We start from the raw sequence: 18,351 nt of genomic DNA on the forward strand, positions 1-18,351 counted from the left end.
CCACAGCAAGAAAGTCCATGGTCCTATTTTCTACATGTCTTCGCCAAATGTAATTTTTTTTTTTTTGGCAGTTTGTTTACTGTCTTCCTACCTTCATCCACTCTATCTAGATCAAATGAATGAGTTGCATAGCTCAGTTTCTCTTTCTTCTGTTTCTCCTCCCCGCTTTTCCGAGGCTTTGTATTTGGCTCAGCTGTATAGCTGTGGCTGAGTAAAGCATTCAAACCAATGATGGGATCTCTGTCACCTGAGGATTTAGGAGCAGACTGACAAGACAAATCTCTTCAAGGGATGATTCAGAAATAATTGAACCTGTCTTATAGCACAGCAACAGACTAGAGAATCCTTGAAATTTCTTCCAGATCAATTTTTTCTCAATCTACTGACAACAATGAGAATTGCTTCCAGCCTCACATTGAACTACATAGAAGGCTTATCTGAAAGCTGCTCTTAGGCACTGTAGTTATATACCATAAATTAACCATATTTTACAGGAATTTTTGAGTGCTCAAAAATACTGGGCTGGACAATAATCTAAATAATTGTACATACTTTAAAAAATCATTATGTCTTGGGTCAGATTTCTAGCAACTATGCCAGACTAGCTGTTTTGTTTGCTACTGCACTTGCAGGGCATTTTGAATATTGAAATAAAATGGTGAATATTTGTTAGGACTTTTAAAAAAGTAGCAATGGGTTTTGAGATACAATGTGTCCCTATATTTGCGTGTAACATTGCTTGTGAATCCCCCTTTCTCTTCCTGTTAAGACACTTCATTTTAATTATCTGTGCCTATTTGTTTGTACTATTTAAGGATAAATTTTAAGGAAGATTAATGCAGTAAAGAGCACAAAACAACAGAAAATCTAAAAGGAAGAAAAAAATTTTGTTTTTTCCTAAGGACTGGGTGTTGGTGAAACCATCTTCCCAGCATGCATGTTGTATAAAGATAGGGCTGGAAAGAGCACTCCAAAGTACTGTGTGTATTTATGTTTCATGTAGCTAAAGGAATGAATCTGATTATTCAACAATCTTTATCATCTCTAATTTTGACCAAAATTAATTTCTTGGCATCAACAACATTGACTACAGGAGGCAGTAATATCAACAAACATGTCTCCTTACACATTTTTGCCTTTACATCAGATACTAAGTACAGTATTATGCCAAAAATGTATTCCTGAATTGTATTTTGCTTTTTCAGAAAGAGCTGAGAAAATAGTAGTTCTCTTGCACATGATGACCTTTTTCTTGCCTTCTCTTTTATTACTTTAACTCGAATACAGAACTTCTAAAAATGATTAATATAATCTGTTCCTCTTTACTTTGATGTGTACAATATAACAAATAAAGCTCTAAAACAGGATGCTTTTCAGTAATTCATAATTAAATATGCAAATTCCACAGCTAAATTTGGACATGTAATTATATGACTAATCACATTTTAGAAAGCCAGAAAATTGCAATTGCATGCTTAAATAGATGGCCAGGCCCCAAATCCACATGGGTGCTCTTGTTCTCTCATTTCAGAAAAGCCAGTTGCTTTGTTATTAAGTGGCACTCACTGAAAATTAAATGTATTTGTATGGGCAATTTATGTGCTGCCTTAGACATGTATTTTCTCTTTCATTTTAACAGAAACTCAGTTTTGACAATGTGTAACCCAACAAATGTTAACCTTTCTGCCACTTTATGCGTTGTTGACTCCTAACTAAATGTTTTTTTGCTGTAGACTGGCTGTGGATGGACCATATGGATCTGCAACCACAGACATCTTCCACTACCGAGTCAGTGTGTGCATTGCAGCAGGAATTGGAGTCACACCATTTGCCTCTATTTTAAAATCCATTTGGTACAAATGCCGCAACCCTAACACAGTACTGGCACTGCAGAAGGTAGGTGGAAAAGTTTATTGCTTCATTAAAAAGTTCCACAAGTGAGCCTACTTTGCCAGGGGAGAGAGGCAATTCAAAGCTAGAGTCTCACTTGAGTGAGCCTTTTTAACTTGCTCTGAGAAGTAGTCACTCCCTTTCCAGTTGCCTTAGGAACTGTTGTGGGATGAAGTCTCCTGAACTCACTGTCATTCCCCAAGAAAGATAGTAGCCCAAGCTGCAAAGTTTTTAGTAAAATTTGAAGGATCAGATTTTCAATAGCAAAATGGAGATAACTGTGGAACGTTTTTTGCAGCTAGACAGATAATTAGGGAGCTACAAGAGAAACTTAGCCTCTTTTTTATGCGAAATAAATCCTGCAATGTCATCTCAATCAGAAGCGAAGGGCAGCACTTGCTCTTTGTCCAGGTGCAAGTTTCACAAGGGTCCTTCAGCAGCACGTCCTGGTCCAGAAGGCTGCATTCAGCAACCATTTGCTGCTTTTCTCACATTGCAAAGTTGGGATATTAACCAGCACAGAAGGAATATAAAAGGCATTTAAGCTCCAGATGAGATGCATATATCAAGATGCATATTACTCCCTCGAACCACTTTAATTATTTTGTTGGAAAAATATGTTCAGATCTATAAGGTAAAGATGGCACAAAATTAATTAACATACTCTTAATTTTCTAACCTGTTATATACCTTCTGCTAATGGCATGTGAGGCTGCACTGGGGACTATAGGTGAGGAAGAGATACTAGGTGAAGTGGGGTGAGGGCAAGAAGGTAGCATCGAAAAAAAAATCAGCATTAAACATTCTCTCCCACATCCATCATGGCAAGTGGTAGCTTGTGGACCTTATAGCTTTTAGGCCATTTTCCAGTTTAAAAGCTGAATCAGGAACTGTTCAACATTTCACATTTAAGGACAAATGTTGAAATTGCATTGGAAGGGACAGATCTCTGAAAGGGTCAATACATATGGAGCTGATTGCAGGACCAAGGGGCTGATCTTTTTAAATGAGAGAGTGTTAAAACTGGCATCTTAATGACGAGCTGCCACTGAAAAAGCATCTGGGATTTTTAGAAACTGAGGAGTCGAGGACAGGTTCAAATTGCCAGGGGGGATCTTTGAGGCAGAAAAAGCACCGAGAAGGGAGGGAAATAAAAATGGAAATACATGCTATTTGAGAAAAGAAGTGTATTTGCAAACACTGCGATTGTACCGGGATGATCTTTTTCACTGGAAGGAGAGCTACGCATATGCATACAAACTTTATATATGTGGATTATGTATATTCTACATGTATACAAGTAAAAGTGTTGTTGTTATTATTGTCACTGCTGCTGTCTTAAGGGGAAAAGAACAGAATTTAACTATGCATCAATAGAACACTTGAGGGTGTTCATTCATAGGGAGAATCAGGGAGAATTTTGGCTAAGTGTGCCTGCAAAGATAAATGCATCGTGCATTCTGCCACAGTTTTCTGCTATGGAAAATTTTTTTCTACAGTTTTCTATAGTTTTTCTGAATTCTTGTGAAATACAAAATTATCAGGATTTCTACTTGTCTTTTCTTTGTATCTTGGCTTCCTTATTGGTGCAGTGGGAATAGTGATGTTTATTTTTCACAGGTGTTATGAGGCTTAATTTCATCAGTGCTTGTAAAATATTTTGAAAGTGTGGATGAAAGGTCATGGGGAAGTTCACAGCATTACTGAGAAAAATTTAGCAGTCATTTCAGTGAGAGCGATTAATCTCAGGGTAGCTCCACTTTTTTTTTTTTCCATTGGTTAAAAGCTTCCACTTGTGGTATAATTACAAATAATTTAATCTTCCTCAAAGTATTCAGCACTCTCTTTTTGCCATGATGAGTACCATAGAAATGTCTATTAAGGAAATAAATAAGAGGTTTTTCTTTTTTTTAACAAGTTCATTTTGATTTGAGTACAGCTATCATTACAGTTATTGAACTAATATTTCTTAGTGTTGCCCACATATGGTTGAGATATAAATACTCATAGTTTCTGTAATGTCTGCAGCTGTATAATTTAAAAAAGCCAACAAATCAAAAAGAGTATATATTTATCTAATTGATTCTTCACAATTAAATAGCCTTAGAGCCCTCATTTCCCCATCATTTTTCGCATGTACTACCAGGCATGGCTGGAAAGTTTCTACTGGCTTTAGTTATGCATAATACAATTTTTTTTTTTCACATTAGTGGTCTCATTTTTCAGATAAATTGCTACTGAAATTGATAAAAATGTAGTGAGCCATCAGATTCTAGCGTTAGCAAACATTCACTTTCTCTTCCTTACAAAAGACATAAGAAAGGTCCTTCTGAGTAACACCAAATATTCTTGTAGCCCCATATCCTGTCTCCAATGGTGGCTCTTCAGGAACACCTAGAGAAAAGTATACAGACCAGAAAAATCAGAAGGTGATTGGTTTTTACAGGACACTTTCTCACCATTGAGTGACTCATAGCTGAGCAACCCCTTGATACAAGAGCTGTACTTCTGTCTTTAATATCCCTTTGTGGCTTTTTCTTCCATGAAGTAGTCTAATTGTTTTTTGAATCCATGTATACCTTAAACAACCATAGCATGTTGTGGCAGTTCAGCTACATACTGAGAGCCTTTTCAGCCTTTTCCATTTGCTTTGGGACTGACTTCCACACCTGAGGAAAATATCTGCCCCAGCCTCCAGTCCCACACAAAAATCTTGTCTTGAAGACCTAAAAACCTAGGTTCTTTCTTCTGTCAAATGCAACCATGTTTCTAATTTTTTTGATAACTGTTTAAGCTTTTTGCTTCAAATTTAGGAATATGGTTTTGAACCTTGTCATGCATTTATGGGAAAGGCTGTTTGCTGCCACCCTAAGTCAGTCCCTCCTGTAGGCTGCCAAATCACCACCTCTTGCATGACCTCTGATTTTTGTCTGTTTGTTTGTTTTTGTATGCTACAGCCCCCAGGTAATGGAGTATACCCAAGAGCATGAAGGACTGGAGGCTTGCAGGGAGGTGCTCACCTGCAGGTGTAAGAGGTTTTTGCAGGGATATTCATGCCCAGGAGAGAGTGGCAAGAGTCAGGGAAGAGGAGTGTCCTCCTTGGACACCCCTTTAGTGAAAAGCTGGCTTTGCCCAGAGCTGCAGCTCCAACTCTGCCCTCAGGGAGCAGGGAGAAACAGATGGATGCTCATCAACAGATAATTATTAATGACTTTCCTTGTAATGGAAACTGATTTACAAAGAATGTTCTTTCACCTTACAGGAAAGAGGTAACACAGCTCTTGCTCTAGTCCGTTGTACAAAATACAGGATGTGGGAAACTGAAGGATAAATATCCATGAATTGCAAGAGCATTACAGAAATAAGCAACTATTCAAACCCCTGCTTTCATCTGATTAATAGCAATACTGTATCTAACTCAATTTGCAAAAAGAGCACTTGGAAAATTTAAGACAGTTTACTTGGGAAAGCCATCAAGCTGATAAATGGAATTGATGGCAGTAGGGTGGGTGGAGACTAATGAAACATAAATCTAAACCAGATTTTTAAGGGTCCTAAATAATTGCAGTCAGTTAATAGTATGAGGCTTACAAGAAAAAAAACCAGGATTCAAAATAATTTTTAATTATATAAATGCACTGGAGCTACTTTATTCTACTGTTTTAATAAGGATTAATTTTTTGTGCATTTATTGTATTTTAATTATATATGTAATATGTTGTGCTATGCTATGGGCAGCCAGTGTAAAGAAAGGAAGACTTCTTTGTAAACACCATTTATTTTAACATATTAGACTAGAAGTGCTCTTTGATCCAAGGGAAACTAATTCCTTTTACCCATAGGCCATACTTCTTCACTATCTCTTTTCTTTCTAAGATTATAATCGCAGCCAAAAATACTTCTTCTAATAATGACAGTCTTTCTTCATCACCAAATGCCTGCCACCTCTTAACGTGAAAATCAGAGGCAATGCAATGGGTGCCGCGGGATGAGCTTAAGGAATTTTTGCAGCTTCAGAAAGCTTCATCCTTTGCTTAGAGGAGTGTGCCAGAGGTGGCTTGTTCCAATCAGTTGGACTGGCTGTTCCTGTGACAGCTAAAAGCATTCCTTCAAGATGCATAGTCTGCTGTTCTGGAAACCAGTTCCCCAGTTTGAAGACTGTATTGTCTCAACTCATTGGCTAGCTTGTCTTCCTCCTTCCCTGAATGTGCTTATCTCCCAGTCCTGCCCACATGCTCCCAGTTGCTACCCCATGAACATTTCTTTACTCATTTAGAAACACACAATATCTTGTCTCCACACACATGTACTAAATATACATTTCCATAAAATGAACTGCTGAAAAAACTTGAGAAATAAGATGATCAAGTAGAGTCTGGGGGAAGAAATTTCTCACTACAAATCAACAGCTATGGTGTGATACAGACTGACAGCACTCAGTGGGCTGATTTTCGAGGTGCTGAGTATATAGAACAAGTGGGCAGGACTTTAGGACTCAGACACAAAAAAGCTACATACAGGTTAAGGCTATAAACCTTGCCTAGTTTTGGTAATTTAAAATAATGTTGTTGTTGGCCACAAATATGAAATTCTATAACATCAGTGGACTTGCTTTTTCCTCATAACCTATGCCAGGGTAAATCAGCAGCAACTCCCCTCCATAGAGCAGCAATAAGGTCATATTTAAGGCAAAATATTGAGACAGAAGGGGAAAAAGCAAACAGCCAAGATGGTTAGTACTAAAGTTCCACAGACAGTCTTATTCTTGGGCTGTAAAAATACCCTACTTAACCCTGAATGCCTTATCTCTGTTTCTGGGATCATACATCATTTATATTTCTTACATAAACCACAGATGGTCTCTTACAGTACACTCAGATCTAGGAAACATCTCAAATTACTGTTAGTGTCTTTCACCAAATCTCCACTGAAGCATGGTATTACCACATTTTTCTCCCACCACCTTACCAGAAGTCTGACAACCTAGTATATTAGATCTTTGGGAAATCTCTTTATAGCTTTCTGGTTTCTTTCTCTGGTTTTTCATTTCAGAAGTGTCCAATACACATTTTTACCTCATTGATCCTGTGGAAGAGACTTAATGATTGCCTTGGGAACATACCTTCCAGATCACCTTTGATATTGCAGTACAATAATTGACAGAGGGGCTGGTGAGCAGAGAAGGAGATGGGTTGGAGAAAGCTAAAGGATTTTGCAACAAAATAAAAATCCCAGTCACAATAAAATAAGTTCCAGTCATTCCGTTTTTATTAAGTTATACATTGTCCTTCCTGCTGTTCCTTTCACATCTGAAACTGTGTCTTTTTAGACTTCTTCCATGTTTGTGAATTTCTTCTTCGGATAAATTATGAAAATACGCAGCCTGCAGAGGCCCATTTGAGGTTCGGCACCATCTGGTCAAAGTAATGGTAGAGTGTGTGGCAAGAGCTACAGAATTTGAATAATAAGAATTGCAATCAGATTTATCTTGTAATTGTGCTTCAGATTGCCACCAGGGTAGTTACTGGACAGACAGCCTGGGAATTTCAGACATTCATCCTCTGGGTAATACAGGAACTCACAGGTGACTTGTCTCCACACCTTTATTGGCTTCATACGAGGCACTGAGCTGAAACCAGGGCATGGACTGGTCCCAATCCTCTAAACAGCACAGCATTGTTAGAGGAGATTTCCAACTGGAAAATCATGATGGTGCTGAAGACTCCCTAAGGTAGTTCCTGACTGGCCTAGGAGTGACTGAGTTTCAGTGCACTGATAGGATCCTGACAAGGGAATTTCATCAGTTTTAAGGCAGTTCCTATTGCAAACTTTATTAACTTGTACACAGGCAAGACATTTGCAAATGGTCACCAGAAACCATTCCTGCAGAAGTGGTCACATAGGACAGCCTTCTAGAAATAGCTAATTAGTTAGAAGATGCTTTCTACACAGTTAAGACAACAGATCACAATAGATCATGCACATGCAGGAGTGGTCACAATGATCCTGGGGCCAGCTGGCTACAAAAACTGGGCAGAAAAACGTTCTTGTGGACTCCCACTGCTCCAGCTGAAGATGCCAGAGGAAGGACTCTTGAAATAGAAACTCATCATCATATGGACAATGACTAACAGTCTTGTTTGAAAGATTTTTCTCCTATGCAAGCATTACCTTATGCCGAGATATTAATAAATTAGCTTCTTTCTTTAAAAAAAAAACCAAAAAAACTAACAAATTCTGATATGTTTTTGATTTACTATAATAGAGTAGGAAAAATAAGCCACAGAAATTATTAAAGGGTGCCTCTCTGTGGCAGTGATCCTAGGAAGATTTGGTTTGCCATAGACACAATTATAGGATGACTTGAGATCATCCTCTACTTTCTACCTGTAGAATGAAACTTCGATAACAGGCTCTCCAACCCCATAGACAACAAAGCAGAAAGATAAAAAGTGAAACTAGTGAAATCTGGATGAGAGAAATGGTGTCAATTTTTGATAGAAAGGAGGGTTTCAAACAATAAAAAACTGATCATGGGATAGCAGTTCATTTTACCCCTTTGGCAATTGTAAATTTAGTTTCAGATTTCTCTAAGAAATAGAAGTTGCAAATTAAACATGAAACACATTTTTAAAAAGGAATATGGACTATTTCTCACCTGTTTTATACAGGGCATATGACTTGAAGAGCATAAGTACCTTTTGGCAACATCAAAAGTTAGCCTATGACATAAGGTCTTGAGAAACAAGGAACTCCTTGCTTCAATGCTGAATAAAACTGAAATTAAATAAATCCAAAATTTCAAATAATCATCAAATCATTTGCAAGAAATGAAAGGCTAGGTATTACAAGTCAAAGCAGAGATGCACTGGCAAGGCTTTATGGGAAGCTTGACCATTGCCTACTTTCAGTAGCACATTAATATATTCACTCATTGTTTAAGATGACAATCAAAAGTTTAAAATGTCAAAATTATGTTCAATTATGTTTATATAATTTAGTGTGGAGAAGAATCACATACTATATGGTTAATGAGTTGAGCCAGTAATTAGAAAGTTTTATTGAAAGTTTGCTTTTTGTTAAATCTCTTTACTTTATTTGACAGGTTTATTTTTACTGGATTTGTCGAGACCCATCAGCATTTGAATGGTTTGCTGATCTTTTGTTCCATTTGGAAACAAAAATGGCTGAAAAATGGAAAAATGATTTTCTAAGCTATCATATATTTCTTACCGGCTGGGATGAAAGTCAGGTAATAATGAAACTGTTAGAAGTCAGAGTTAATGTACCTTGCTTTTCCAGCATGGTAACATATGGAACAGGAACAGCTGAATAAATGATGGATGAAGCAGAGAGACAAAGAACTGTAAATATAAAGATCCTAAGATGTCTGTTTACATCTCACATTTAGGAAAACAGGAATGGTGAAATCAAGCCAGTGATTCCTCCAATCCTGCATCTTGTCTTGGGCGAAGATGGTTACCAGGTGTCTCACAGAAAAGTGCATAGAGCTTCCAGGATCTCATAAAGGGATATTTTGTCTATGTCTTAGAAACAGTCTTTCATTAAATTCTGTCATTTTTGTGCTGAAATGTTGAGGACTGCCTAAAAAATGTAGGCTTCATTTGCTTTTATTATTTAATACACCTTCTGTTGCAGTAATTAATATATATATGTATGTATATATATATATATATACACATACATATACACATATATATACCCAGTGCATTTTTTAAAAGTACTGCGCTTGGAAAATTTTGGCAACAAACTCCATGGTCTAATTCACATTGTTCAAAAAGACATTTTCTCTGATTGACTTTAAATTTGCCATCTCGTAATTTCATTGGATCATACCACCTCAGGCACTTAATTCTTAGACTGGGTCAATATTATTCAACCTCTTTAGTCTTTACCTAAACACAAATGTGGTGATTTTCTCTCTCTCTCTCTCTCTCTCTTCCCTTTTTAATGGATCACTCAGATCATGCAGTGACAAGTCAGGCACCTGCCAGAAAAACTCTAACAGGGAAGTCTTTGCTCTACTGTTTTATTTCCTGCTGTCTCTGTTGAATGAAGGACTGCCTAGTAGAGATGCAAAAAATACAGATTGCATAGAGCTTTTCCATTTCTGCCTCTGCTGATACAAAACCCCCATTGTTTCTTTCTGCTTTCCTCAGAGTTTCTGTCAAATAATGAGGTATGTGCATATAGCTGTATTCAGAAAAATCTACTCCCATTGTGAAGTATATGGCAGTTATAGAAACTACTGCTCTGCATTAGCAATATCACAGGGTATTACCTAAAACCTGCTGTTAAAGAAGCTATTGGGGAACCTAAAAACCACAAAGCTGCCCTCATCTTTCAACTATTACCTCACTTCTCTCTTGGGCAAACATCATGCCAGAAGTCAGGTAGGGTGACAATGGTTCTTGACAATGGTGGGCGTCTGTCGCTCTTCACTTGTGTGCCCTGCACTTTTCTGAAGGGACTTCTTCCTCTCTTCAAACCCATAATCTCTCTCAATTCCCATAAGAGGAAAGTTCTTCAGTGGCTATTTCTCCCACTCTGACCTGGGCACTGTGCTCAGTAACATCATCTTCTTCAGATACACAAAAAGCTTCCTAATCTTATAGGCCTTTATTTTTAGTAAAATCCTGTTCATCACTCCTCAAAATTTGAGCTTCTGCACCACTAATATTGAAATGATATTTTACTTCTCCCCTAGCAAAAAACAAAACAATATTCTCAATGTTCTCTCTCTGTCTCACCATAGAGATAACCAGTAGTCAAGTGAAGTTGAACCCAAGGAGGATGGGCATTTTAAACCTTCTAGTACACCCTCCTTCACTGACACATGTCTGCTCCTCAGACAGGTTTGTTCAATGCTTTGAGCTCTTTGCAGATTCCATGTTGTCCACAGATGGTCAAGCAGACAAGGCACATGGTCTGCCTCTGCTTGGCCAAGCTCCCTGCAATACCCCTGGGACTCCTAGGCAACCTTAGCACTCTGAGCTATTGCAAAGGCTAATATCAAAACTCCTGGGAAACTTCCATTTAATGAGAACATTAATGAGAACAGCTCATCTTCTCAATGGGACAATTTTGCTGCAAACAACTAAAAAATTCCGCAATTTTTTACCTCCCACTCTTACCAAACACTTTAAGTTCTTTCTTAGACTATTCCAAATCCTTCATGACAGTGGCTCAAACTAACAAGAAGAAGCTTTTAGAAACACAATCTCTTGTGATAACTTTGCTTGACAAGAATAATTGTGTCTGTAAGGAACATGGAAGATTCATTAGAAGAAGAAATATACAGCATTCCTATGAAATGGATCTAAATTTCAGCAACCACTTCTGCAAAAGACGATTATGATGCTTAGTTCATGCTAGGCCCTGGACTAAATGCAAAGTCCATTTTAAACTTACTTTCCTCTGTTAATTTCTTGATAGTGACAGCAGTGATGACAGTCCATAGGGGAAACAAGCATATTACTCCTACACAAGAGCAGTACAGTTAGGAGTGACAGTGGTTTTTGTTTTTAAATGCACCTGGGAAGTACCCAGATAGCACAGTAATGGGTGCAGTACAGGAGCTGAAGGACAGTGAATGCCCATGAAAATAAAGATTTTTTCCCTGGCACTTGGGAGCTGAGAAGCTCACTTGGTTCAGTGCTTCACCTGAGGTGATCCACTTTCTGCACCTGCCTCTACCTGAGGAGAAAATTCAAAATAGTGAGGGTTTTACACAGAGTCACAGAATAGTCAGGGATGGAAGAGACCTCTGGAGATCCTCCAGTCCAACCTCCCCTGCAAGGCAGGGTCACCTAGAGCAGGTTACACAGGGACTTGCCCAGGTGGGTTTTGAATGCCTCCAGAAAGAGACTCCACACCTTCTCTGGGTAGACTTTTCCAGTGCTCTGCTGCCCTCAGTGTAAATAAGTTCTTCCTCATGTTGAGGTGAAACATCATGGGTTTTAGTTTATGGTCATTGCTCCTCATCCTGCCACTGGACACCACCAAAAATAGTCTGGCACCGTCCTCCTGACAGCTGCCTTTGAGATATTTACATGCATTAATGAGATCCTCTCTCAGTCTTCTCCTGGCTAAACAGGCTCAGCTCCCACAGTGTCTTCTTATAAGAGAGATGCTCAGACCCCTCATCATCTTTGTGGTCCTCCACTGGACCCCTGTTTTTACCCCTGCTGAGCTGGTATATCCACTGTGTTTTCCCTCAGCACCAGAATGCTCTGGACTTGGCTCTTAGGTACTTTTGGAAATGCTTTTTACAATTCTAGTAATATTGTGGACTCTCAAATACTAGTGAATAATAGTGAACTCTCAAATACTCATCTCTTTCTGTCTCCCTCTCCCTCTCCTCCCATTTCATAATTGCCCAGTTTCCTTTCCATCATTCCATCTTTCCCAGCAAAGAAGAATTATTGCTTTTGACTCTTACTTGGAATATATGTTTTTAACTCTAAAATTATTATCTTGTAAATTTGCCTTTAGGCTACTCACATAGCCCTACATTGTGATGACAAGATGGATGTAATTACTGGTTTGCGACAGAAAACCTGTTATGGAAGGCCAAACTGGGACAATGAGTTCAAGAAACTAGCTGAAAACCATCCTAGGTAAGGCAGGCTGGTTTCTAACCTTGTTAGGTAACCCTTCTCTCAGCATAAACAGTGGGGGGAGGGGAGAGCAAACCTTTCCAAATGACCCTTTTAAAACAATTTCTTCTTTTTTGCTGTGTGGAAAGAAGATTTATGCTTAATGAAGATTTTAATGAAGAAATCTCGGAAAGAGAATGCCAATAAAATCTAATTTTTGGACAAGAAAATCTAATATTTAGAAGTATTTCAATATCCTGGCCTTTGTCCAGATATAATTGAAACACACAATCCAATTACTGTTCTGCACAAAGGACAAAGTAGCATTAATTTCCCTTGAAGATGGTTATTAAAGAGATAAACTGTGATTTTTTTTCTTATGATGTCAAGGATATGTTTGTTCCCCTAACATATTTGGCCACTCTTGCAAGACTATGCTGTTCTGTTATTAGTTCATCTCTGCTGGCAAAGACAGTTCATTTGAACTTGGTGGATTTGCTAGTGGTCTGAGAAAAGCTTCTTTGTTCCTGAAAGCCTTTGAAGCAAGAATTTGAAATATTTTGTGTTCAGCAGTAGCAAATTCCAGAATCTTTGTGACTTTCTGATTTCCAAACATTTACCTGCTAATGCAAAATAAAGGCTTGCACTTGGAAGACAGAGATACAAAAAGAAAAAGGAGAAAACTTCTTTTAAAAGATGAAAAAGACCCAAGAAAAAGCTGAAAGGGAGGAGATCAAAGAAAATACAGTAAGCTACAAGAATACCATAAAATTGCAAAAATAACAGTAATAGAGAATTCACTTGATGGAGGTCAAAATAAATACAATCAGGAAATATGAAAGATTAAAAGCATAAAAAGGCCAAGAATAGGAAATATGACTTTTGAAAGACCTTTCATAGGGATTCTACTATATAAACAGAGCTTTTAAAGTTATAGTTGAAACATTACTTTTTAACATTAGTTACTTCTGCAACTGCAAGTACAGATGAGATAAAAATGTTTTTCTGCTGCTCAAGGGCGATATGGGCATTAGCTTTCTCTACTGGATCTTGAGAAAGTTCCATAGAAAGCCAGTCCTAAACTGAGAGAAAAATCTCAATTTTCTTTTTTTTTGTGAGCCTAGATACCCATGTTTATGGTCAATGTTGGACCTTTTAAAGAAAACCTTGCCTGAAATAAGGATTCCTTATGAGAAAAGAATACCCTGGGTTTTTTTGCTCTTAGTTAGAGAAGATGCAATAGTCAAACTGTGTGATGAAACAATCAGCTTTTAGGATTTGACTAAATTTCATGTCCCTATGCCTAGGTTGGCGGAGTTCCCCCTGGCTGCAACAGTGTCTTTGAGCAGATTAGCAGGAATTCATCACTTTAGGTCAAACCTGGTGCAAAACACCAGAGCAATTTGGGTACAACTGCTGGGGCCTATGGCTCGGGCACCAATCATATCCACAGCCCCTCCTTTACAAGAGCAAATCTTTTTAAGCTCATTCCATCACTTGTCACTTCCTCTGCATTTCTGCACATGGAGCTTTCCCCAGCAGCACAGCACATGTGTGAATCTGTGTCTGCATACATGTTTTAAAGCAATATGTGTAGTGTACCTGGAGGCAAACACTTTAGGCAGTTTCTAGCAGGCAGCCAGGTTACCAGCTCCCTATGTGCTCGTGCACATTATGAACACAATTTTTTGTTACATTTGTCATGTTTTTATTTTATAAGAAGTACCTATTTACAAATGTTGTTATTAAATCATCCATTTTTAAATTGTCTGTGGGCAGAAAAGTGTTAGACTAGGTGGCAGGGGGGGGGGGGGGGGGGGGTTGGGAGGACAGGATAAGAAAACTCAGAAGTAAATGAGCATTTTGCATATATTTTATGAAAAAATTCACTCAGCTGAAGAAAGCACTTAAAATTTTCAGTGCAAGCAGTTTGTCTCTCTGATTGAAAAAACTATGAAGACCAAAACCAAAGAGTTACCATTCAAAACATTTTGTGACCTCTAATATATCAATCTAATAAATAATGTAATGAGACATAATAAACATGAAAGTATTAAAATTATTATACTCTAACACAGCAACACTAATTATACAGTACATAACACAAAGTGTACAGTAGCACAAGATTTTTCAAATGTATTTCTCAAAAAGCCATTTGAAAAGAAGCAAAGCTGAAGGCAGCCAAAAAGTAAAGTGTATCCATTTCCCCTGCTACTCTCATGTTTGTCGTTGTTATTGTGATTCCAGCAACAGCATTGGTGTATTCTTCTGTGGACCCAAGGCTCTCTCTAAGATCCTGCAGAAGACATGCAACTCATACTCGTCAGTTGATCCAAGAGGAGTTCAGTTTCACTATAACAATGAAAGTTTCTAGGCTGTACTTCTTAACTGTACAATAAATATTACCAGACTGTGTATTTTTTTTCCCATCTTCTCCCATCCTCTACTCATTCTGCAGTATTCAGGTCGAATACTAAGAGTTGCAAATTGAAATAGATGTACCGACTTCAGTAGAAAATGCCATCCTATGGCAGCTAAAGATTTGCACCCCCTCCTTAGCCTTTTCATTGCTTACTGAATGATGCTGTGAATCCCTCTACCTGTGTGAAAACACACACAAACCCTAACCTTTGAAGAAAAAGGCATGAGTAAAATGGATATTCAGAGATGTACTTTGCTGTTGTGTATGATTGCAGACAATACATTCCTGCTGTTTAAGTCATGCCCATTGAAAGCATTTCCTTCCTGGTTTTCTGATTTTACACTCCCACTGCACACACATCCATATCCACATTACATTTTGTACCACAGCAACATCATTTCTATACACCCTGTCAAATTCCAAAGGAGTAAATTTGTTTTGCCCCACCAAGCTGCACGCCATTTAGACCTTACATTTCCATGGGAATGGTGTCTGTGTATCCCATGGACTAATAGGTACTTAGGTTTAATAGGCTAAGGAAACTCCGGAAATTTTTTGCACTCAGCAAATGGATCTCGTGAGACATGCAACTGAAACTGTGGAAAAAATGTTTCATGACAGAATGAATGAGGTAGGAAGGCACCCCTTGCTTCTGCTCCAAACCTCTTGCTCAGAGCTGGTTCTGCAAAGAGAGGAGAGACATCAGCATTCTTCCATTCCTCAGGAACCTTCTCCCATCACCATGACTATTCAAAAATAAAGAATGGCAAGTTCCCTCAGCACTTGTGGATGCATCCCATCAGTTTCCATGGACTAGCTTAAAATATTCCTAACCTGATTTTCCTTCACTGAGGGTAAGAATGAATTTTTTTCAGATCTTCCCATTTGCCTGAGAAGACAGGGATCTCTCTGAATGTCAGCCTTATCTGTAAAGACTGAAGCAAAACATGAATTGAGTACCTCTACATTTCTCCATGGCCTTGGGAGCCAAGTTCCCCACCCCGTTCAGCAGCAAAGCAACATTTTCCTGGCCTTCATTTTGCTACTGATAAACGCACAGCAGCTCTTCTTCTCGCCCTTCACTTCCCTCACCAGATTTAACTCCCAATGGGCTTTGGCTTTCCTGGTTGTGACATCTCTCCTCTTCACATCATCCTGTACACTTTATTTTTTGCTCCAGTCCACCACCTCCTCATTTGATTGTTGGTCATCCACTCCCCCCCCATCACACAACATTCCCATAAGCTACAAAATGGAGAAAAATATTTCCCTCTATCCCAACACAGAGAGTAAAAACACTCCATATTTGAGTTGGACTGAGGTGTAACATTTCATTAGGATCACATAATGCATTTATCCAGCCACATGATAAAAATGGGAGATAGGAAACATCCTGTGTATGTCAGCATTTGAATGACAAACAGATGACAACATGATATATGTATCCTTACCCACAGACAAAAAAATGCCCACTCGAGGGGACGTAAATATATGAACAAAAAAACAGAACAATAAAAATTATGACAGAGGAGACTCCAATATTGTTTTATACGTCTTCTACTAGGGGATATGGTATGTGTGAACTGGAATTGTTCCTCAATATACAGCTCTATTACTGTTAAGTTTAGGGCAACGCATCTTTGTTTTAAAATAGTTGAAGTTTTTTTAAATGCCTGCCTATGTGAAATGATTAATGCAGAGCATACTGTGTTAGCAGTAGAGTGAGGAGAGAATTAGAGCCTCTGCCAGTTCACCTAGAGGCATTTATCTTTTATTTTTTCCCCTGGTGCCCATGCTGAGCCTCAGGGTAAGCTGACACATTTTCTAATATAAATTAAGCTTTTTTTTTTATGTGTGTTGAAAATCTTGAAGGAAATGAGAAATGTGTGTAGGCACCAATACCAGCTGCCATTGCATGAAAGAAAGAGGTGACAATTTCCTGCAGATTCTGAATGATTGTCTTAATGGGGTTGGATCGGAGGTAACAAGCACAAAGATATTGTGCTGCCAGAAAAACAGGATCTGTTCTCCCCCCAGCCTCATGCAACAAGATGTAACATTTAGCTTCTGGCTCAACATGGCATCTCTTCACTGCTTTGATTTATTCCCACTTTTGCAAATCACTGTGGTATGCTACAGGAGATGCATTTAGAGCCCTTGTTATAGTTCATTGAGTAGCACTGCTGTTATCACCACCAGAGGAGAATTTCTCTTGCATCAAGACTGAGTGACCTAGAATAAAGGAAAAATAATAATAATTTTAAAAAAAAAAGTGGGGAGGTTTGTTGGACGAGGATGAAACTGCATTTAGGTTGAATGAAAATCCCTTTATTACAAATACAATTTGAATCAAAATGGGAACTAGGAAAATTTGGCTTCCTGCCTTGTTTTGAATAACACTGAGCACACAGCAGCTATGATAATGTGAGTGCATATGTAACGACTCTATTATTATGTTTATATATGGAAACATCATTCACTGTCAGGGAAAATGAAAGATATCTTCATGGATTTGTCCATTCAGCTGCTTCAGCAGGAAGTGTTCAGCACTGTGTAGGAAAATATTATTAAATAAAATATAGTCATAACAGCACAGACTCACCACATCCTGTGACAGAAAACTAATCATAGACAAGGATCATAAATATACAGATTAATTACTTTGGCTCTTACAATAAAAAGAGTGCTATTATAATGATTGAAGTTTTGTTATGGTAATTTAAGTTTATTCACTAGGAATCGTAAATTGAAATCCATGGGCTTATATGTTCTGGTTTTCCCCCCTCTCCCCCTTCTCCTAAGTTGTATGCAGTAGAAACTATTTTAGTCAATTTGTTCCATAGTTTACACTAAAATATTGAAGAGAAACTGCCACTCTTAACAGAAAATCCATCATAGGATGTCTGTGCCATATCAACACTATTACAAGGACTCTCCTGCTTCTTTCCTGCTTTTAGGTATAATCAAATGGCTTAGTGGAAATACTGTTAACTGCAAAAAAGTGACAAACTTTTCAAAGGTTTGAGTGCTTCTGATTAGCAGGAGATTTTATAAGAACTGCCTTAAAGGCAGCTTAGTTGCCTTCAGAAAAGTAATAAACTAAATTATATGGTAGATTTATAATCTCAACTGGTTAACAATTTCAGTGATTTTTCTTTTCTTGATGGAAAATCACCTGAATTTCTTCAGCAACAGAGAAAAGAAAAAGAAAAAAGTGACAATGCTTCCACCCAGCTTGCTCGATAAACACAAAAAGCTTAAATGAAACATGCATAGTCAACCAAGTCATGAGGAATGCAAACCTTTGAGGGCCAAAGCAGCATAGAGGTGATGGGCTGGAAGGTGCAATACTTCATTGTGTCTCCTGACACTTCTCAGGCAATTGCACACTATGCATGAAGTCACCTTGGTGACCACAAA

General features: G+C 38.1%; 1 protein-coding gene across 1 annotated transcript in view; it reads left to right on the plus strand.

Moving 5' to 3' along the window:
• NOX3 (NADPH oxidase 3) overlaps nucleotides 1-14,883 on the plus strand; it is a 38,883-nt gene extending 24,000 nt beyond the window's left edge. Inside the window, exons 10-13 of the mRNA XM_039707477.1 lie at nucleotides 1,734-1,896; nucleotides 8,996-9,142; nucleotides 12,406-12,530; nucleotides 14,757-14,883. Coding sequence (XP_039563411.1) covers nucleotides 1,734-1,896; nucleotides 8,996-9,142; nucleotides 12,406-12,530; nucleotides 14,757-14,883 — 562 coding nt within the window. The remainder of the gene's footprint in view (nucleotides 1-1,733; nucleotides 1,897-8,995; nucleotides 9,143-12,405; nucleotides 12,531-14,756) is intronic.
• The last annotated feature ends 3,468 nt before the right edge of the window (nucleotides 14,884-18,351 follow it).

Source organism: Passer montanus, unplaced genomic scaffold (genome assembly GCF_014805655.1).
Source record: "Passer montanus isolate IOZ18808 unplaced genomic scaffold, ASM1480565v1 scaffold2, whole genome shotgun sequence".
Classification (NCBI taxonomy): domain Eukaryota; kingdom Metazoa; phylum Chordata; class Aves; order Passeriformes; family Passeridae; genus Passer; species Passer montanus.